Source organism: Neltuma alba, unplaced genomic scaffold, assembly GCF_004799145.2.
Source record: "Neltuma alba isolate B1F8T4 unplaced genomic scaffold, ASM479914v2 tig00012036_pilon, whole genome shotgun sequence".
NCBI classification, from domain to species: domain Eukaryota; kingdom Viridiplantae; phylum Streptophyta; class Magnoliopsida; order Fabales; family Fabaceae; genus Neltuma; species Neltuma alba.
This window is the reverse complement of record NW_021636601.1, coordinates 232,793-256,883: the sequence shown is the minus strand read 5'-3', so window position 1 is coordinate 256,883 and position 24,091 is coordinate 232,793. Positions and strand designations below refer to the sequence as shown.

The following is a 24,091-nucleotide window of genomic DNA, read 5'->3' as shown; positions in this document are numbered from 1 at the left end:
TGGTAAATCCACTTTCGCCAGAGCAATTTATGATAGAATGGGTGGCAAGTTTGAGAGAAAAAGTTTCCTTGCAAATATCAATGATGAATGGAAGAAAGATAATAGTCTAGTTCATCTACGACATCAACTTGTTTCAGAACTTGATATGGATCATGCATTTCAAATGAAGATGGCACTCAACTCCGGGAGTGCAATGGTAGTATTTGATGATGTGAATCATATAGACCAACTCATAGCATTATGGGGAAGTAGTTCTCTGTGCTTTGACAAAAGGAGTTTAGTACTTGTTACGTCAACAAGTAAGGATCTAATTCTTGGCCTCGGACTCCACTTTTATGAAATGAAGGCGCTGGATGAAAGTGAGTCTCTTGAGCTTTTCAGTTGGCATGCATTTAAGAAATCTAGTCCAACAGATGATTTCATGTCTCTATCAGGGAAAGCAATAAATTTTTGTGAAGGACTACCATTAGCTCTTGAAGTTATTGGCTCTCTTTTGCTTAATAAGACAAAAAAAGAGTGGAATAATGTGTTGAAGAAATTGAGAGGAATTCCTCATGGTCAAATACAAGAGAAGCTCAAGATAAGCTTGAACTTTTTAACCGATTCAGAGAAAGATTTACTCTTTACTATAGCTTCCTTGTACGTCGGTCTAAATAGACACGATGTTATACAATTGTTAAAGGGCTCAAAATTTCCTGTAGAAAAGGCAATGCATGAGATTATAGAGCGGGGACTTGTTAAAGTTGATACAAGTGATAGGCTTGATGTTCATCATTTGCTGCGAGAGATAGGAAGAGAAATAAATCCTAAAAAGATAAAGCATGAATATATCTATGAAGTATTTTTGAGTTTTAGAGGTGAAGATACACGTAAATCTTTTACTACTCATCTTTGCACTGGTTTAAAGAAAGCAGGTATTGAGGTCTTCATGGATGAAGAGGGGATTGGAAGGGGTGAAGCCATTTCTTCCTCTTTACTGCAAGCAATTGAAAGTTCGAGAATGTCGATAATTATATTCTCGAAAAATTATGCTGGCTCTAGTTGGTGCTTGCAAGAATTAGAGAAAATCATGGAGTGTCACAAAACAACTCATCAAGAGGTCTTACCAATATTTTATGATGTGCAACCATCTGAAGTTCGTAAACAACAAAATATTTTTGGAGAAGCATGGAAAAGACTCACACTAAGAAACTCAACTAGCAAAGTGAAGAAATCGATGATCAATTGGAAGAGAGCGCTCATTGAAGCTGCGAATATATCTGGGTGGGACATGCATGAATGGAGGTAAGTCTGATTACCATTCCTTTTTGGTCAAGTTTGATTATCTTTTACTTGTTACTGTGTGACATCATTAAATTCCTTAATTTCCTATTGGTGATATGCGCTTCAATATATGAAAATAATGTCCTTGGGAAAAGAAAATACTTGGTTGTAACTGGGATATTATAAATGGTCCAGCTGCTTACTCTTACAAATCACACAATGAGCACTGAATGAATCTTAAAAAGAAAGGTTTTTGTAATTTTCTTGCAGAAGATGCGTCAGGAGAGGGGTTTGGATTTAGTTCATACATAACAAATACCTTTAAACAAATTTTAGCTAACATCTACGTTAAGAGGCAATTGATCCAATCATTTAGAAAAGAATCGTTAGTCTCCAAGGTTAATAAATAAACGCCAAGATTGATCCTGATATAAATGTAACTTGTTTTTTCCAGAACTGAAACGGAGTTGATTGACGATGTGGTTGAAACTATAACAATGAAGCTAGACAACAAAGATTTGTTTGTTACTCACCACCCAGTGGGAGTAGAGCCTCGTGTGCAAGATATCATCAGGTTGCTGAATAATAAATCAAATGAGGTTATCATAGCAGGGATATGGGGGATGGGGGGGATTGGCAAGACTACTATTGCTAAAGCGATCTTCAACAAAATTGGTCAAACATTTGAAGGAAAGTGTTTCCTCTCAAATGTGAGGGAAGTGTGGAAGCAAGATAATGGTCAAGTTTATCTTCAAAAACAAATTCTTTCAAGCATCTTTAATGCGAGAAGAGTGAAGCTCACAAGTATAGAAATGGGGACAACTCTAATCAAGAAAATGCTTGGTAAGAAAAGGGTACTTGTTGTTCTTGATGATGTAAATAATGATGATCAGTTGAAAGCTTTATGCGGAAATCATGCATGGTTTGGTCAAGGTAGTAGAATAATCATCACCACTAGAGATGAACGGCTACTTAAGATCCTTGGAGTGGAAGATCAAAAGATATACAACATGAAAGAAATGAATGATGGTGAATCTCTTGAGCTTTTTAGTTGGCATGCGTTTAAGCAACGATTCCCTGAAAGAGATTATGCTGAATTTTCAAGGAGGATAGTTTCTTACTCTGGAGGTTTGCCACTAGCTCTTGAAGTTCTTGGCTCCTATTTATTTGATAGGGAAGCGTTGATATGGGAAAGTGTTCTAGAGAAACTACAACAAATTCCAAATGATAAAATATATGAAAAGCTAAAAATAAGTTATGATGGTTTGAGTGACCAAACAGAGAAAGATATATTCCTTGATGTATGTTGTTTTTTTATTGGGAAGAACAAAAGCTATGCTACACAAATATTAAATGGTTGTGGACTTCATGCTGATATTGGAATTATTCGTCTGGTTGAAAGGAGCCTAATAAAAGTTGGCAAGAAAAACAAGCTCGACATGCATGACTTACTACGTGATATGGGAAGACACATCATTCGTGAGCAATCACCAGAGGATCCTGAGAAGCGGAGCAGATTATGGTCTCATGATGATGTTCTAGATGTGTTAAGAAATTGCACGGTGAGAATGTCTCTGAATGACTTATACTTATTTAATTTATGTTGCTTTTTCATTACCAGTTTTGCAATCCCATATTTTAGTTAACTGTTGCGTGTTCAAACATTTATCGTATCGCTTGTTTATTATATTTGTAATGTTTCAGTAACTGAAATATCATTTATTTTTATTTCCCGTTATTTCTACTTTAATAGGGAACAATAGCGATTAAGGGATTGGCTTTAAACATGTCAGCAAATAGTTCAAGATCATTGGGTGCCAAAGCATTTGAGAACATGAAGAAGCTTCGTTTGCTCCAACTTGATCATGTACAACTTGTTGGAGACTTTGATTATTTATCAAAGGACTTAAGGTGGCTGTGCTGGCATGGATTTCCCTTAGAAAACTTGCCAACAAATTTAAGTCTCGAAAAGATAGTTGCCATAGACTTAAAGTGGAGTAATCTCGCAAAAGTATGGGAGAAAAGCCAGGTATTTACAATGTCACAATGAAATTTTCAAATTAAACACATGTACCAATTGTCGTGTTAATTTATTTCCATATATTTTATTCTTTCCATTCATTGTGTTTATTTATTTTAAAATGTTCTCTTGGTGCAGAGGCTAGAGTGGCTGAAAATTCTCAATTTGAGTCATTGTCATCATTTGACAAAGACACCTAACTTTTCAAAGTTACCATATCTTGAAAAGCTAATACTGAAAGATTGTCCGCTTGTGTCTTCGATTCACCCCTCCATTGGAGATCTTAAATATATTGTTCTGTTAAATTTAAAGGACTGCAAAGATCTCAATCATCTCCCAAGAGGTATATATAACTTGAAATCTTTGAAAACTCTCAATCTTTCGGGTTGTTCAAAGATTGAAAAGTTGAAAGAAAACATTGGGCAAATGGAATCCTTGACGACTTTGGTGGCAAATCGAACTTCTATTACACAAGTTCCCTCCTCATTAGTGAGAATGAAAAGTATTAAATATGTGTCAGTATGTGGCTACGAAGGATTATCGCGTGATGTATTTCCATCCATTGTTATGTCTTGGATGTCACCGACAGTTCAATCAAAGTCCCTGTTACGAGCATTTAGGATCATGCCATCTTTAATCAAGGGTCTATCACATCCTTTATTTGCCAGAAGCCCTGAAGTATTAGAAGCAAGACCAAGCACATCTCAAGATTTATGTGGAACTCAAGGGTTAATTGGTTTTCAAGAGAAATCTCACATGGAAAGGTTAGAGCCATTGAGTTCTTTAACTATTCATTTAGGCGGATTCAACAAAGTTATGGATGCACTTTTAAACAGTATTTCACAGGTAATTTTTCTAGAAACCGCCATGAATGTATTTTCAATTAAATCAGCATGATGATTTTCGTTAGTGTGAGCATTATACTATTATTTTTCCTCTATTCTCAATTCTTTTTCCTTGTTCATGGATTAGGGATGGAGTGACGGAGGGTTTGACTATTCTCAGCTTCCTCAAGATAATTATCCTGATTGGCTATGTTTTGAGAGTGAAGGATCTTCTGCATCATTTAAAATGCCTCGAGTTGTTGGTCGTTTGATGGGAATGGTAATCTATATTATCTATTCATCTTCTCAAGATAGCATGGCATCTGTATATCCTGTTGGCTTCATGATAAAGAATTTCACAAAGGGTACTATGGATTTTTACAAGCGAGATGATGCAACGACTTCTACTGATGATGACTGGCACAAAATAACACTTAATCTAGAGCCTGATGATGACCTGGAAATTATAGTCAATTTTGCCCAAAAGCATATTGTGAAGAAGACTTTAATCTATCTGGTATACAATGAAGGAACTAAACTAAGTATCACTCCATCATGTGAAAGCATTGGCAAGGAGATACGTTTGTAATTGGGATTGCGTATAAGGTTTGCATGTGTTTATTCTGAAAAAAAATATAATATTTATTTCTATGTATATAATATTGCAGGGCTTCATTAAAAGGAAGAAGAGGTGAAGAATGACAGGTAGAAGGCTGCAGGTTATGGCACTCGTCTTTTTTTTTTTTTTAACCTTACTTTTTTATTTGTTGAGCAAAACAGCAAAAGGAAAAATCAAGAAAAAGTCCCTGTTTAAAAATTTTATTGATCAGAATGACCCCAATTTGAATATGGGTGTTTTCTATGCATGAATACTTTATAATATTAGTATTTAGATTATTTTGGCCAACAAAACTTTTAAAAGGGGATTTTCCACCAATTTTTTGGGGAAAAAAATTAAAATCGTTCCATATATTATCTGTCAGTATACTGTCCTCCTTTGTCATTGGCATTTGGCAATTTGGCATCATTATCCTTTTCCCTTTTTTTGGGCCGGCTTCATACAGGACCCACTTGTCTGCAAAATACTTCCGTCTCCTCCTCCTCCTCTTTTTTCTTTAATGTTAAATGGGCTTTGTTTTTGAATGACCCAAAACCTTGACCCGTTAACCAAAATCCTTACCCGCCGAGTTAAATTAATAACCCATTTCACATTTCATTTCATTTCTAAATTGACTTCGTAAATTGTGATATTTGAAAAGGTAGGAGTTGAATAATCTCTGGAGTTTGAGTTCAAGGAGTAAGGTTAATTTAATATGTTTCTTAGTGATTTGTCTGCATCTGTATGATTTATCATTTAATGAGTATTTCGGTTTTTGATCCATCACAGGGGAATTAAAGGAGCTGAAATTAAAATATGGTCTTGGTTTATAAGATATGGGTGATTTTTGTAAGCCTCTGATCTAATCTTGCTGTTTTCATAATCTTTAATTTCATATGAATTCTTGTACGATGACGAGATGGTAATTAAAATCAATGTTTGATTTATGCTGTATTGAAATAAGGAATTGAATCTCTTGGCTGAAAGCATATACGGTGCTGGACCGTTGATATACGGAGATGAAAAATCAAACGTTGCGATAATATGCAAGTTGTGGTGTGCGCGCGCGTGTAAATTCTGATGGCAATTATTGTGTTAATTCTTGGGGGAAAAAAGTATTACCCTCAGTCCTTAATATAAAAAGCTAGTTGACTATTTGATTAGATTAAAAAAATTAATTAAATCTGTTATTTGTAATAAATAGGTGTTGTCTTTTCTAAAATACTCTAGTTAATAATATGTACTCCTCCGGTCCTTATTATAAGACCCAATTTGACTTTTTATTTGGTCCTAATTATAAGACCCAATCCATTTTTTCTTTTATATTTATGTATTTTTTCCAAGATAATCCTTCTAATAATGATAGTTTTAGCCAATATACTTAATTAGCAAGGATATTTTAGGAATAACAACACTTATTTATTATAAATAACCAACTTAACTTACTTCCTTAATCTCCTCAAATAAGTCAATTGGGTCTTATAATTAGGACCGGAGGAGTATTAGCTAAAACTACTATTTGATAAAACATTTAATATGTGCAACTATTATAAGGACTACCTTAAAAAAAAAAAGAAATAAATATAAGAGATAAAATAGATTGAGATCTTATATTTAGGACTAAATTGAATATCAAATTAGCTCTTAGTATTAAGTGCTGCAAAAAAACCCTTTAAAGGCTTAAAGAAAGAAAATTACGAGTAGAGCTGGTAATATGGGTTGCACCTGTGGGTCCAACTCTCCAGTAAACGAGCATTTTGAACCTGCACTGCTAGACTAGCAACCCGCGGGCTAACCCACATCTATTTTTTTTAATTTTTAAAAATTTTTAATTGTTATAATGATATTATTATATATTATATCTTATCTAAAAAATTTAAAAAAATACCTATATAATTTATTTGGTGCTTTTAATCAAATATTTCAAAGAAAAATAAAAAAATTTGTTATTATTTTTGGATATTGTATAAGAAAAAAATTAAAAAATAAGAAAATTTTCAAAATAAATAAATAAATAAATAAGCGTTAGCCAACCCGCTTTCAAACTAACCTTTCCAGCCCGACCCACATATGTTCAATCCGCTACGGGCCAACCCGCAACCTGGGATTGGCTCATATTACCAACCTTGTGAGTAATAATTAATAGTTTACAATACAAAATGTCTCAGATACTCACTTTGAGTCGTCCAATGAAAACTGTGAGAACGCAATTGATCACATGGACTATACCAAAAGTGAATATGAATATATACAGGCCATGGATGGCCTTAAGGTATATCAATGGAACCTCGTTATGCAGGAAAATGAAAAGATAACAAAACGGTTAAATGATCATAGTTCAAGAAATATAGGAAAGCATCCACATTCGGTGCTCATCAGGTGAAGAGCACCCAATGCTCATCACCTGATGAGCACCGAATGCGGACGCATGTAAATCCAGAAATATAGAAAGGAAAATTCACAATGCAAATAACCGAAAGGTTTATGTCCCGACTCGAAGAGCCTCAATAAATGTTACCATTGTCATAGTGTAGTTATCTTTTAAATTTATATAAAATTTCATTTTATAAATAATTTTTTCAATTCTTTTACCCTAAATCAATTAAAAAAAAGCTTTATGAAATTTTAAATGTTGAAAAACATTCTTAAATGCTAACATATTAATTTTTAATTGTTAGAAATAAAAATGAATGTTACAAGAAAAATCATTTGAGACTAACAATATTAGGGTTAAAGAACTAAAAAGATAATTTATAAAATTCAGCAATTAAACCAAAACATATGCACTTTTGCCTATTAAAAACTCACAATGGCAAGTGAAGAAGAAACGAATTTGCGATATGAGTACCAAAATTTGAACAGTTTAGATTTAAATTTTTCAATTTTTATTTTTTTTAAAAATATTTTAATGTATACATAATTTAAAATAAATATAATTGCCTAATTGTGAGTTTTTCAGAAAAGTAATTTTTTTTATTTAAAAGTCACCAGTCAAAATTTTAAAATTTTAATTGTTGAAAATATATTTAAACGATACAAATCTCACCATAAGAATAAATATCACACTAGGGAACCGATTAAAAGTGATGGGTATTGACATTTGGACTCTCCAGATCTATGTGTATAGTCCAAATTTAATTTTACTTTTATATTTGAAAAATATTTTAATGCATAAAATTTAAAATAAAGTTAATTTTTTAACTGTCCATTCTTTAAAAACTTCTTTTTTTTAAAATTTAAAAATCATTAATTAAGTTAATGGTCTGAACTGATTCCATGGAGGACTGTCATGTGCAATGTTAGCTGAGCAGCACAATATACGAATTGGCATCAGATGCTGGCCCGTTGTGAATTCCAGCAAGGCATCATATTGTGGGTCAAACCCCGCGGAACGCAGATCTTTAATATCCTTTTGGCCAAAATACATATAACTGCCTTTAACTTTAACCCAGTTGCATGTAACCTCTCATCTTGGAAAGTTTAAAAATCATACCTTTAACTTTCAGATATTGTTCATCAAACCCTTGCCGTTAAAATGAACGGTTAAAATTAATGAAATATAAGCCACATCAGATTATTTAAAATTTCTTGTTTTCTATGTTTTATTGATTTATTCTAAATAGAAATTTAAAATATCGCTAAAAGGACAATTTTGCAATTCTATTATTTACAATCCCTAATTGCTAATTCTCCTGGCCTTGCACAACACTATCGTCCTGCTTCGTCTGTCTTCTAAATTTTATTCTTATGCTTCCCATCTCAATCACAGTCGACAATTCCTCCTTATGTCTCTCTTCTTCTTTTTTTTTTTAAGTGTTGAACTTTCAATGCTACTGGTATATTCTAGTGGGAATTTCAAGCAACTGTGCTCGACTCAAATAATTTCAGATAATTTGATTCTGACTTAACGTAATAAGACGCAGAAAAGAATGGCAGGTGGTTTTGAACGGACATGATCTTGTGGTGCAAGTTCAAGGTTTTCGCTGCCAAGGTTTTCTTCTCTTTTTTGAGAGATGAAAGACGAGAAACAATACAGTGGCAATGATACATCATCTAAGGTGAGACAAAATTAAGTTTGAGAAGCGAAAATAAGTCAAGGGAAAGAGGCAAGTTGTCTTTGGGAACCAGACTGAGAGTCAGAGGATGGAGAGAACCAAGATGATGGCAATTAGGGATTATTATGGGCAGGAATGTAGGATTACAACATTCTCCTTTTAGTAAATTCTGAATTTCAATTTGGAACAAATAAATAAAATATAGAAAAAAATTACATGCATTTGCCGAGTAATTTTAAATTTATATTCCATTAAATTTAATGATCATTTTAACGGCAGGGATTTGATGGTGAAGGTCTGGAAGTTGATGGTTTGATTTTTAAACTTTTAAAGATGAGGGAAGTGATGTCCAACTGGGTTACAGTTGAGAGGAGTTATATATATTTTAGCCTATCCTTTTCTCCAAAACCGTCAAAAGCAGGGATGTAAAACCCAGCAGCATCAGCTCTGAGAAGCCAACATAGGAAAATCAGAAGCAAAAAACGCACATCCACTGGTAGTGGAGGGAACAGGGAAAAAAATGAAAAAAAAAAAATTTTAATATAAAATCTACTTTATAGTACAAATTATTATTTACCGCCGTTTATAATAAAAAAGTTTTATAAAATTTTAAATATTGACAAAACATTCTTAAATACTAACATTAATTTTTAATTCTCAGAAATAAAAAAAATGTTATATGAAAAATCATTTGAAACTAACAATATTAGGATTAAAGAACTAAAAAAATAATTTATGAAATTGAGGAATTAAACCCAAACATATGCACTTTTGCCTATTGAAAACTCACCAATGGGTAGTATTGAATAAACGAGTTTGCGATTTTGGTGCTTATCAGGGGTGACAAGTACCAAAATTTGAACCGTCTGGATTTAAATTTTTTAAATTTTATTTTTAAAAAAATATTTTAATACATACGGAATTTAAAATAAATATAATTACTTAATTGAGAGTTTTTCAGAAGAGTACTTTATAATGTAAATTATTATTTACTATTTATTATTAGAAGAAAAAGTAGGGAGCTGATTCATTACAGAACCTTCTTTGATCTTCTGAAGAGCTTCGTAGAGGGCCGTCTTTGCCGTCTTTTTACCCCTCTCGAGGCTGTTTCCCCAGCAAGAGAGAAGACGTCCGGCAGCAAATGAAACGGCGACGATGACAGCGTAAACGACAGCTATAGCCCATCTAGGAGTTTATACGTTGGTAGTTGCTTCCCCAGCTCTAGCCATTATATTCTCTCTCTAGTTCTCTCTCTAGCCATTATTATTAGCTTCTTGCTACTGATCTGTGGAATCTCTGCACTTTGTCACTTCCACTTTGTTCCATTTATATATATGTGCGTACGTGTCCAAGTCCTGTATACCTCCATGAGCCTGAGCTTCAAAGTCTTCTTGTGTTGTTTTGGATCTGGCGGATTGGTGCCTAAATTATTGGGCAAAAAATTTGAACAAATTGTAAGATTTCTTTTGTCCCTGAAATTTAACCTCATTTTGGTTTTTGCCTTTGAAATTTGAAACTATTTCATAGAATTTGATTTCATTTTGATCGGTCTAAAGATTTTTTATTCTTAGAACAATGTCTTTGATCCCTGAAGTCAAAGTCCAAATCAAACCAAAATGACTGACTATATGACATATGAAAACACTACTACAGATTTTGTTATAAATGACGTTTAATACTTGACAGTTATTAAAAAAAACGTTAAATAAGATGAGGCGGAAGTCCAAAAACACTTATTTGACAGTTATTCATTAGAACCGTCAAATATTATATATACATATTTGGCAGTTAAATATAGAAGCGTAAAATATCTGTTAGGATACTTTTTTAAAACAATTATTTGACGGTTAGAGCTAATAACCCTAAAATAAATATATCAATTTTTAGTTTATATTTAACACTTCTTATTCTTAAATCTTCGAAACTCCTGCTCTTTCTCCAGTGGCACGGCTTAGGTTTTTATCTGGAGCTCCATCGACTTGTCCCTACGATCACCCCCTTCCTCTACTTCTTTCTTTGTCACCACTTGGCTTCACTCTCTGTTCTTGCATGCTTCTAATACAATCTCTAGTTTGTTTGATGCTTGCTCGGTGTTCATTGTGGAAGTGTGTGGGAGGCGATTTCAAAGCGTGTAGAGCCCTAGGGTACAACACCAGAGAGAAGGGAGAAGCCTAGGTGATGCTCTCACTAACATCTTAGGTTTCTATTCTCCTCATTTTTTATCTTTGATTCAGTCTTTTGTCTCATGTTAGAGTTTATTGAGGGGTTTTAATCTCTCTTGTTTTGCCTCTTGCCATGGTGAAACTTGGGCAACATTGTCGCTCATTATAATTAGGTTCTATCTCAACCGACAAAGTGATTCACTGCACCGATTCTCTTTCCTTTCCCATTTTTGTTTTGAACTTGTGAGCCCTAGCAAAGTGATTCACTCGCCTCCTTCTTCCACTTTTCTTCTTCAAGCTCATCCCTGTCACAGTTGCGCTTGGAGTTGGAGCTCAAATTCAGCGTGTTCAAAAATCAAACAATCGCAGTTGCACTTCTTTTGGTAAGTGTTTCACATCCCTTCCTTGAGTAATGGGATTTTCTTTGAATTTTATATCACTATGGACTTTGGTTTTGAATGGGATTTCAAATAAAGAATCGGATTTTCTTTGAATTTTATACCACACAAACATGTTTGTATATACTTCCACTTTCATTGCTTGGTTAATTTCTATTCAACACTGTGAAATAATCGCAGAGTTTAAATTATGGTTACGTATCTCTGGCATTTATCAAAAAACAAAAACTATAAAGGGAAAGAAGGAAACCGATGTGTTCCAGAAAGATTAGCTCATGAGTTTGGGTCACTGTTTTTAGGCGAAAATTAGGGGAAGAGAATTAAAGGTACATTAATGACGGAGATGGGCAGAATGAAATAAAAGCTGGATAATTACTTTTGCTGATTTGACACTCATTTCAATTTGAATGTTAATCTCTTCTTCGTCTGCTCCTTCATTTTTTGCATAATTCTGTTTCCCACGTAGTAAGCAATGACAAAGAAATTGTTTTAAAATTTGGATACATTAATTAATTGGTAATCAAAATAATTAAGTATTAATATGCTGATAATTAGTGTCAGCAAATTTTTGCTCATTAAATTTTTCTGGATTTGAATTCAAGTTTTGAATGTTCTTCTGCTTTTACATTTCAATGTGAGAATCTAAGTCCCGAGGCTAGCCCAATGCACATGTTTACACATTGTTAATTCAGGGTCTTGCATCATCATGGATGATTTCAGATGCTCTTTGAGTGATTAAATATATGTTAAATCATCTCTATGTTTTGCTTTGATACCTCATAGATTGGTACATCAGGCTTATTGCTTACTGCTGATCTCATTGTTCCATGTTGTTCAGATATTGAACATGCCTGTGTTCTGAGCTTTTTGGCCAAAGTGGTGTTCCAGTAGTTCTTGATTTCATTGTCTGCTCGGCCAGGTAGCCTTCCAGCTATGAGAGACCACCTGAGATAGACTGACATTAAAAAGACCAGCAAAAGCAAGATAAACTATGAATTATTGAAGGAGAAATAGTGCGAGACTAAATTATTAGGAACAATGAGGGGAGGGAATGAATATAATAACCTGTTACCAAGAAGCTTATGAAGCCTAATGATGAGTTCTTCTTCATCTTGTGTAATGCCGCCTCTTTTAATATCAGGCCCGAGATAGTTAACCATCTGAGCCTACAGCTTTTGGCACTCCCATTCAAGCCTGTATTTAGAATTATAAAGGGTCATGCATGCCCGGCCAAGCACAGAGGAGAATTAAGAACCAAAGTTAATTACCAGCTCCTTAGGGATGCGTGTCCATTTGGCTTGGCCGTGTGTCTCAATGTAAGAAGTCAGTAACTTGTCCTCTTGAACCGTCCATGCTCCTCTGTTCAGCCCTCCTCCTTCCGCGCAGCCACGTGGACGCTTCCCCATCCTCCTTTTTCACTGTATAAGATATCCTCCATGCTCCTCTTCATTTGCTGATAATAGGAAAGTGTTTAAGGTACCTAAATTCTTGTTCTAATATGAACTATTTTTCTCCTTTGGAGAATAATTGGATATCTATTATAGGAAGAGTTCTTATTGCTTAAACATGAAATTGTCATGAATATTTTCCAATAGGTTTGTGTGCAAGGGATATGTAAATTGGTTTTGGTTTATTTTCTTCAGGCTTGCACATTCAATTGTTTATTCTAATTGTTGTGTATTGTATGCCTTAATTATGTTTAATCAATAATATTTTCAATAAAAATCTATTTTGGTTTTTGCAAAGGAATCTTCAATTAATATATCATGGTCTTAGCTTTTCATTTATGGGTGCAGAGATGAGATGCTCTTTTGTTTTTTTTTTCCCCCTATGTTCTTTTGACAGCTAATACATTGATTAGATTTAGATGTAATCTGAAAGGGATGAATTCCATAAGTATGATCATGACTGAGATATTGATGGATAAGAGAAAACTAACTTGACGTGATGGTGTAGAGAAAACACTCAATGTACATTTTCTTGCTTACAATCTGTTCTAAAATTAATGATATTATTGTTTTCTAATTTATTCATGTGTCAGTGTTGGTTTCTACTTACAGTTGTTAACTAAGAATGACTGAGAATGAGAATTCAAGTGGCCATTGATTTAGAACAATGTTGCTATTTTGCAGTTGGAGGATATGTGACTGGATGTACTAATACGTGATCTATGGCAGTCTACAATAGGGGCATACGAGAATATCGTGGGCATTGGTTTTCTAGATGGTGGAATTTTATTAGTGGAACTACTTTTAGAATTCAAAAAATTTGTGACACAATATTCTATTGCATAGAGTGTGCTCAAGTGATTAACTTGTTTTAATTTGTCTGATGTGTATTTTATTGGACGTTGAATTTTGATAAACATAATTTTTATTTAATGTTATTTTCTTCTTGTTATTATTTAATGATTATATTGTCTATTACAGTAAATGTAAACAGTAAAAAGTAAATAAAAATAATAATTATGTATAATAGAAAATAATAAAAACTGTTAAATAAGATCATCTTATTTGACAATTATAACCAAGAACCATCAAATAAGGTCTTGGCCATAACTGTCAAATAAGGTCACCCTTATTTGACAGTTCTTGGCAAGAAACATCAAATAAGGTGTGATCTGACCTTCTTTGACTGTTATAGCTAAGAACCGTCAAATAAGGTCATCTTATTTGACAGTTATTAGCAAGAACCATTAAATATTCTAAAAATACTTGACAATTCATAACCATCAAATATTCACTCAGACCTTATATGACACCATCTTATTGGACAGTTCAGAAACGTCAAATATGATAAAAAAATAACCGTCAAATAATCCCATTTCTGTAGTAGTGAAATTAACAAAGTTTTCAATTTTACTCATATATATATATATATTAAATCCATCCTCAAAGAACTGAATTTGAAAAATATAAACCAGTATTAGAAAAGGGCATATTGCGTTGGCTGAAAAAAAAAAGGGCATAGTGAGAAGGGTTATCTTACATAAAAGGGAATATATGATATTTTTTGCCTTTACTCCCTTCAATCTTTTTGAAGCTCAAGCTAGCTAGTTATTAAATTATTGTTGGAAGAAAAACGTGGCGCCTTCCCTTGCGTCAGCAACAAGCTAGTTGCATTACGTGGGATTGATGACTCCATTACAGAATAAATCAAATAAAATGAGAATGAAAAGATCCATTCATACATTTGTTACCTTGCTATAACCGAATAGCGGTTAAGTTATTATTTTTGTTTGAAAATAATTTTCTTACAACTTTTCTCATTTAATTATATCTTATAAAAAATTAATACATTTTCAAAAGCACAAAAAATGGCCTTAAATTTTAAATGGAGACAATCCTGAAAAAATGTAATTAATACTCCACTTGATAACTTATAATCAAAGATAACTTATTCCTTCTGAAAAATGTCCTGTGAAAGAAACAAGAGGGAGTATCAGAGAAATTTGATGTATGAAATTTAACAAAGTTTTCAGCTTTAATCTTGTTCAAATCATCCTTTGAGAAGCCAAAGAACTAATAAGTTCAGGGGGGAAAAAAACAAAACAAAACCAACATTAAACAAAAACACAATGTAAAAAATTAGCTTAAATAAAGAAAAGGTACCTTTTGTTTATTAGATACTCATTTGATTTTATTTAGAAGTGGAAGAAAGAAGTTTTTTTTAAAATCCTATTTATAAATCACATCGTTAAATTTTTCATATAAATGTAATAAGTTATCCTTTGTTTATTATATAAACTGTTTTTTTTTTTGGGAAAATGTATACTCCGGTAATTAGGAGTAAAATTGAAATGTTACTAAATTTTAAAATAAAGTTATTAAGATTTTTGTTTGGTTACTTTTGATTAAATATGTTAAAAATAATCTATAAATAAAATCAGATCTGCGCCTTGCGTCAGCAACTAGCTAGCTGCATTACGTGGGACTGACTTGACTCCATTAAAGGGTAAGTCAAAGAAAACGGAGAATGAATATATCCATTCATACATGTGTTTTAGTCTATTTGGCTGGACATTCATATGTAACTTATAATTTATCATAAGCCCGTTTAAAAATTAAGAACCTATTTATTTAAGCTGTTGGGCTATCTTACTTATACCTAAAAATTACCCTTAATTGCACGTTTTGTAAAAGCTAACAAGAGTAGCTTTTCCTGTGCCCTCACCATACTTGTAACGGTTAATTTCATTATTATTGGCGTCAGAAACTCTCAATTTCTCTCTCTCTTTCTCTCATTATTTTTATTCTCTTTCTCTCATGCTCCTAGATTCAGATTCCAAAGGCTCTCATTCTCCTCTCCTCCACACCTAATATTTCATTATTATTTGTATTCTCTCTCTCTCATAAATTTAAATTTAAGAATATTTTATCCATTAAAATTATGTTTCACTTTAAAATCCCAATAATTTTTATGATATCTCTAATGTTTTAAAATATATTTCAGTCATTAAATTTTACTTCTTCATTTTAAAATAATTTAAATTCATTGTATTATCTAAATTTTTTTTATCATGTTTCATTATTTATTAAAACTTATACCTATTTTGGTAATTTTACAAACTAAACTTACTTTTATTCAATCTAACTTTTACAAACTAACTTTTATAAAATCCAATCCAAGCACAATTCATATCACCCAATTTAACTTTTACCCAATCTAACTTTTTTAAAAATCAAATTCACAATAAGCTATTTTTTCAATCGCTAATCCAAACAGACCCTTAATTGTGTTGGCCAAAAAAACTACATACATTTTTATTGTAAATTAAAATATAAAAACTGTCGTTTCAGAAACCACTTAATACTCTGATCAAGAATATCAAAGACAGTTTATAGAAAAACTGGCACTCTCTCCTATAGTAATTATAAGCTACGTACTTTCAATGAATTTACACTTACAAAAAAATGGTTCAATCCTAGTTTAAGTATTAAGCAATCATAAAATTAAAATCATTTTTAATATTATCCTCATTAATTATACTAAATATTTCTATCATGTTCTATCCGTTTCAAGACCACAGACAAAACCATCGCATTATTGCACATCTCTTTCCATTTGGAATCTGCTTCTCACAGATTTCTTTTGCTCAGTTAAAAAGAAAACAAATCATTGCATTAGAAATTAGGGTAATCACACTGAATTACCCTTCACAGTTATTAATATTGTGTGCCGGTCAATGTGTACGAATGTTTGTTAGCAAAAAAAAAGAGAAAAGGAACTGTAATCATGCACCTTATTATATTATGAACTAATAAGTTCTGTAAAGAATAATTAGGAAGTATCAAAGTTATACTATTATGTTTCGACGTTAATCAATTAATTAAATACATAACAAGAAAAACAACACTTGGCATGCGTGAGTCATGGCTTACTATTACATGAATATGGGAAGGTTAATATTCGTCAGAGTGTGTCATTAATGTATGGGTACACTTTTTTCGACTGATAACAGGTGATTGATTAAACTTTTATTATAACTTTTAAATATTTTATTTTATTTGAGACTCAGAAAGTATCTTTATCAAGGTTTTTTTAATTAAAAGATTATCAAAAACGAGAAAGTGGACAGCTAAACTTTTCCATTCCAATTTTGTCATTTCATGTCGAAGGATATTTGCTATTATCTTGATTGTCGATTACATTTTTTTCCTAATTTTGTTGGCTAAAATTATGTTCTTTTTTCTGACAAAAATATTTTTTTTATTACATTTCATGAATTAAAAATATGGCTCAAGTGCTCAACATAAAACTGGCAGGTACATTTCCTTTTATTGGCCAGTTCTACGTATAGAATTTGTAAAATTATTATTTTTTGTTTATAAAAATTTATCAGATTCTTTTTACCGAAAATTTCTTTAATGGGATTTTTTTTTTCAATTTTTGTTATTAAATAACCAACGACCAATTTTAGATAATATATATATATATATATATATATAAACATCAAGTAAATACATTTATATATGGATATTAAAACAAAAACAAATAGAAGGCAAAAGATAAGATTTTAAAAAAAATGTGAAAAGATTGTCCCGGCATGGAAAAGAAAATGGTGGATGCTTAAAAAATAAAAGGAAGAGAACACAAGTTTGAATCTTAAAAAATACATTTGTTGAGAGGGTTTTAACCTTAACTCATTTAGTTTAACAGAGATTAATCTAAACCCCAAAGCAACTTAAAGATGCTTTCAGTTATATAGGGAAAAAAAGAAATTGATGGCCAACAACCTCTTGATTTAATGGTATCCCAGACTCCTCCTGATGCTCCTCCTTATAAAATAGGTTGAGTTCTAAGTTAAAAAAAACAGAGAGAAATGTAAATTGAAAACTTTAGATTTACATTATCCATATTAGATTTAAGCAGTAAAGATCTTCCCGTGTTCATAGCTCCCAAAAATAAAAGAAAAATATGAGGAAACAAGAAAAAGAACTTGGCATTAACGTGGAAAGTAGAAACGCAAACCCATTTCATAAATCGATAACACTGACTTCATTCCAATCAACTTTTTTTTTTTTGTCATCCATTCCAATCAACATCTATCTACTTATATACAATATAAAATGTCTAACAACCATACTAAACATATTTTCATACCAGTAATAAAATTGCAGCCTCTTGTTGCATAGTAAAAATTGAAAAAGGAATTATCATATTCATATGCAGCATCGAACATAACGCCTATATTGGGCCGAATTAGAATGGCCCATTATATGTAACATGTTTTCTCGTCCCATGATAAGTGATGTTTTTGCTTGTAAGATAGATAATTAATACACACACAACCTCCGGTCCTAATTATAAGACCTCACTTGTATACTCCTAATTATAAGACATTGTTTGTAGTATACAAATGAGGTCTTATAATTAGGATCGAATGTAGTATTAAAAAACAGTTAAGTTAGTCATTTATAATGAATAAATGTTAGTTTTTCTAAAATACCATTTATACTTATATGCATATACCACCTCTTAATGGAAATGTATAATTAATAAAAATACTTTAGATAAAAATTATAAATTTGAGAGGTAAAATATATTGAGATTTTACATTTATAACCAAAAAAACCCTTGTTTAGCTCCAATATCAAGGATATGAGAGATAGTACTACTTACTTATAGTTTGCTAGCTTTCTTAACTCCTTTTAGGTGTCACATTTATTGACAAAACATAATTTAGTTTCTTCGTGTGTAATGTGAAAAATCTTCAGATCTTTCATGTAAAGCAAAATGGCGGAGCATAAAGCATATAAATTTATAATGGATGATAGATTCAAATTATTAAGAGTAGATCAAAGCAAAAGGGACACAAATCTAAAAGGAACTAAAAAAAATAGCTAGATATTCATCATCAAACTTGTGTGCAAAAGTTACTTTAAACTCCACTTTAAACCAAAGAAAGCAGCCACCATATTCGCTGAATCCCTGACTCATGAATACAACAATTCAAAGGGGGCATAAATTTAGCGTGAGAATGAGGGTTTTAATCCTGATCAAATAACTGGATGTAAACCCACATAACTAGTGTGGATATTAAAATTAATTGGGCTTTCAAGTTTCAACGCTACAAAGCATACTAGCGAGGACTCAAACGTGTATGTTTGATTATGATATAACTAATTAAATTGCACTGGAATTCATTACTTAATTTAACCAACACTCTTGTAGTGGATTTATATTAAAATTAAGTACCATAACAAAGTGAAAAAATACAAATGCATTATGTTTGCCAATATTAATATCTTTTGAGTCAAGCAAGAAACAATCATAAACTAATTTATATCCTTCTCAGCTATATGATTATTGGACTCTAGATACAATACCTGTGTTCTCCTCAACAATTTTGCGTAATATTCACATAGTAATGGGGGAAAATCATGGTTTAATAATTTTGCACTTTTTTGTGGCTGCCAAGCATGTTTCTGCACAAATTAAACCAGGTGTGATGCTTGAGAATTATATATATATATATATATATATATATTGCTGAAATATAGGAAATTGGTATTCGGCACGCAATTGGTATTTGACTAAACCAAAAAGTTGAATGAAACAACCATCAAATGCTTCGATCAATTAGTAGGAGTATTCTCACTTAACCAAAAGTCACGGGTTTGATCCTTTGAAAATGTTGGCCAGGATGCTGGGCGATGCAGGGGGGAAAAAATGGATTGAACGAAAAACAACATTCGACATTTAGAATTGATAATTATATTATATTAGCCATATAATGCATGAAATGATTACATATAATAATATTTAAAATCCTTTTATCGGCATAAGATCCAATGTTTCGAAACCCTGATCATACGTACGTAGAACCAAAAATATCATCGGGTCAGTAAATCCTCTCCTCCCATCAGAGCATAAACCGCCCCATAGTGAGCGATTTCCATCAACGTCCTCTCCTCGGCAGCGGCCGGGGGAGAGTGAGTCTAGTGTGTGTGTGAGTTGGTGTGTGTATGTGTTAGCGCCATTTCTAAATCTGAAGTTGATGGTGAGATTTGAGGCAATACTGGTCAGGGATTTGAAGAAGGAAGATGAGGAGATGGTGTGGATGAAAGCGGAACGGCCGACGGTAGGACTTGGATCCATGAAAACAGATTTAGCGGTGGCCGAATCTGAGGTCTACTCGGGGCAAAGGAGTATTAACATTAAGTCGAAGGGAAATCAGATATATGCAAGGGATCGCGCTTTGAAGGGCATTGGCTAATACATCTTCTAAATCCTATCGGGAACGGATTAATGAATCTTAGATCTACACCACTTTCGCAACGTCTTGCTATAAATCCGTTTCGATTGATTCATTTGCCTTGGTTCTGTGAGTTGCTACTGTCTTGGAAGGGAACTAGAACTTTGTTGGTTTTAAATGCTCTTCGTTTTCCTGTTTGTGTTCTTTTGTAGTTTTCTGGTTTTCTGCTTTTTGTTGGCTGGGGACCTTTGAGTTGTACTGGGTGTTAGTTTTATATTAATATGCTTTATGACCACAAAAAAAAAAATCATCGTGTCATGGATTTAATGGTTCAACTATCGGTGTAGTGGATGACATAATAATTATATTAAAAATAGTATTTTATAATAATATGTCTATAAAAAATAAAATATATGAAACTGTTAAATAATATGAAAATGAACTTCAATACTTCTAATGATGTTTTAAAAAAGAACAGGGAAAATTATTAGATAACGATTCTTGAAATTCCATTATTATATTGTACTACCATGAAAAACTGTAAAGATGCCTACTAAGGATGTCAATAATTCTCTTTTAAAAGACTCACAATCATGTTAAGAAATGGGTGATTTAAGAACCGATATATGAGGAAAGGAAATATAAGTAGTGATGAACAACGGTAGTAAATGACAAAATTAGAATAATTAATAGTTAAACAAGAATAGTCACCATAATTTTAACAGTCGGCCACTGAATGGGTCACCGGATTGATTAGATTAGGGGTGCTTAGTTGACATTTAAAAAGACAAAAGAACAAAATGAGGAGCAAAAGTAGAAGTGCATATTCAGTTATCAAAAATAAAAGAAAAAAAAGAAGTGCAGATTTCAAAAAAACATCAGAGGCTAAATCAATATATTAAGCTTCGGATCAGAAAATCAAGATTCTCGCCCCACAAAATTTCATCCCACAATACGAGTCGAGTATTCCCCAAGGTATTAAAAACCGGTTGTTGAACCGGTTAAGATAATGGGTCAAGGGTTAGTAAGTCAGACCAGAGTTGAACCGAAGTTAAACTCGAATTAATTAAAAATATAATATAAATAAAATCTATAAAAATATTTATATTTGATTATAAAAATATTTTAGTAAATATGATATTTATAATATCATATTAAAAAAACACATATAAAGTATATGTTATCATAAAAAATGGAATTTCCACGTTCCCTGTCCTCCTTTTTTTCCCCTCCAGATCTCCCCCTTCTTCTTTTAATCGTATATGTGTTTATATATAATCAATATAAAGCGATAAAGCAATGGAAGAACGTATGAAAGAAGTCATATCCAAATTTCAAAAATAAAAAGAAAGGACGAAGTGGTACTGTAAGTCTAGTATCATAGGCTGCTATAAAATTAATGCTCTTTTTTATTTCTGGAGATTCTCAATGTTCTTGTTTTCTCCTTTCTTTAAGCACATTCTTCCAGGGGAAAAAAAAAAAAGTCAGATCTTGAAATCTCCTTCCGGCACACTCGAAAGGTGAACCTCGCTAGAGTTATCTATCACCTTCACCTCTATCAGTTGTTACCTTCCTCTTCTCCCTTAAGTTCCTGCGATTTGCGAACTCCTTCATCCTTGTCTCCCCCAGTCATTCTCACCCAGATATTAGCCCCAACAACTGACTTTCCTTGCCTCCAGCACCGCTGTCACCGCCGACGACGCCTCTCACCTCCACTGGCTCTTTCAAACGCTGGCTAGACATGTTTCATGTCTTGTTTCTTTCATCTACTATATTTTTCTTCTCTTCTTCTTCTCATTTCTTTCTCTTTTACCTGGGAACTTGCTTTATTTTCATAATCCTCGCACCTTTCTGGGCATTTTAAAAATGAACCGGGTTACCTGTTCAACCCAACGGTTATGCGGGTTATAGCCGGTTCATACCGGTTTGACCGGTTTCACACCGGTTCGGAACAGTATCGGTTTAGACAATGAATCGGACCGGACAAGTGTCCGGTTCTCCGGTTTCCGGCCTGAACCGTCCGGTCCGGTCCGAGTTTTCAAACCATGGTATTCCCAAAAAATTTCATGTGGGATCTATGGTGGGTTTTCTGCGTTTTTTCGACACAAGAACAGAAGGGTAGTGTAGGAATATTATACACTTTTATCGGTATATCAATCAGAACAAGGTGTCCCCCTAAGCATACAACTTGATTGAGTCTTAAAATTTAAATTGTCACCATATATCTTAACAAGTACCCATACTTCAAGGATTAAATAACCTCACGGCTTCATTAAAAATAGGGTAACAAAAAAGATTGTAATTAAAACCTTGAAGTCCAAATAGTTTTTATCAATTCCCACACAACAGAGAAAATAACGCCATATTTTCAATTATATTATGAATTCCTGGTTTAATGTAATTTATGGTGTTCCACACACACATATATATCGCATTCAAGTTAGTATGATTAATATAATTTCATGATGTATGAAGTAGTATCAATATAAAAAAAGTTAAAAGATAATCATTGTCCACTGCAAGGTAATTTGTAAAAGTTAATAAAAGTGGCGCGTCTTAAAATCTAGAACTTTTATATGTTATTCTGAAAAACTAGGAAAAATCACAATAAAATGATACTTTAATTTGGAGCTTCAAATAGCCGTCTCAATAAGAGATATTTCATTTTAGAATTTAAAATTTGCTGAAATAACCATATTACCCTTATGTCATTTGTGTTTATTCAATGAAAATATTTTGAAAATAGAATATTATTTGCCTTACCAAACTTGTTAATATTGTTATTGCATAATTTGTTAATTAAGTTATTGGAGTTAAAAATTCTCAATATATTAGGTACTGAGAAATTTTTTAGAATCAAAATATCTCTGAAATCATAGGGTAAATAGTGTTATTAGAGTTGCTAATATCTTTATAAAAATTGTTAATTATATTGCTGAAGTTGAAAAAAATCCTAGCTTTACAATTTTTCAAAAAACAAATTGCTCATTATATTACCAAACTTGTAAATACCGTGTCATGATTTGTCAGCTATGTTACAAAAAATGAAAAATTCTCAATTTATTAGACACTCAGAAATCGTTTAAAGTCTTTACCTCTCGAATCACATGATGAGTGGCATTATTAGAGCTGTTAAAATGTTATAAGAGTTGTTAACCATGTTGTTAAGGTTAGATATAACTTGTTCTATGCAAGTTATGATAGGATTCTCTAATTATATAATTAAATGTATAGATGATTTTTTGGCTTTCACTTGAATATTAGAGTTTTTAAGAGATTAGTGGGTACATAGTAAATATAGGTTTGTATTTTGTTAAAGACTTTGATTCTAAATTTGATTTCTCATTTTCTTTATTGTTTTATCTTTTTTATATTAATAACAGAACTATTGAAAATATATTATATGCCTATATTTGCAAGTTTTGAGATTAATTTAATTATATAATTACATGAAAATATAAAAATAAATAGAATTTAGTCTATAAAAATTTGTAATTTAATTTGAAAATTTTAAAATATATATGTAAAACTGTGAAAAAAAAGGGATGGGATTGACATGGACGTGAGTTGGCTAAATGTCAATCTACCAAGAGACAGTTCGTATGGACTCTGACCCGCAACGGGCTGGCCTATAACTGATGGACTAACTCACATTATCAGCTCTATATTTGTTTCTGCGAAATGGCCAACTTGTTCAATCATAACAGTTGCAGTGGCAAGGAACTGAATTCGAACTCTTCAAGTCTGAAAGTGAGGAGTGAGGACATTGAGGACTGGAGAGCAAAGAGAGGAGAAGGAAAGGAGGAGGGCAAGAAAGAAGAAAATGATGGTCACTTTAAATCCAAACGAGGGAAAGAGGAATGGCGTTCATATTTACGAGTTATAGATGGCAAAGAAAGAGAAAAATTGAAGGGTAAAAAAGGCCAGTATGCCAGTCGGAAGTGAAGATACCAACGAGGAGCAAAGACAGACAGAAGAAGAGGATGAGAACCGGGGGGGGTGGAAACAAAGGAGAATTACAATAAGATTCAAAAAAAATAATTACAAAAAAAATTTCAGAAGTTATGATTTCT

At 32.4% G+C, this 24,091-nt stretch overlaps 2 protein-coding genes across 2 annotated transcripts; one reads left to right on the top strand and one right to left on the bottom strand.

The window, feature by feature from the left end:
- The first annotated feature begins 2,723 nt into the window (after nucleotides 1-2,723).
- Nucleotides 2,724-4,696, top strand: LOC114721421 (uncharacterized). The gene is made up of 4 exons (XM_028907244.1): nucleotides 2,724-2,825; nucleotides 3,017-3,174; nucleotides 3,952-4,129; nucleotides 4,256-4,696. The coding sequence occupies exons 1-4, from the start codon at nucleotides 2,724-2,726 to the stop codon at nucleotides 4,694-4,696; spliced, it is 879 nt and encodes a 292-aa protein (XP_028763077.1).
- Nucleotides 4,697-12,066: 7,370 nt separating this feature from the next.
- Nucleotides 12,067-12,726, bottom strand: LOC114721420 (transcription repressor MYB5-like). The gene is made up of 3 exons (XM_028907243.1): nucleotides 12,589-12,726; nucleotides 12,386-12,486; nucleotides 12,067-12,265 (listed from the first exon to the last, which is right to left on the bottom strand). Exons 1-3 carry the CDS (start codon nucleotides 12,724-12,726, stop codon nucleotides 12,067-12,069), a joined length of 438 nt encoding a protein of 145 aa, XP_028763076.1.
- Nucleotides 12,727-24,091: the final 11,365 nt, after the last annotated feature.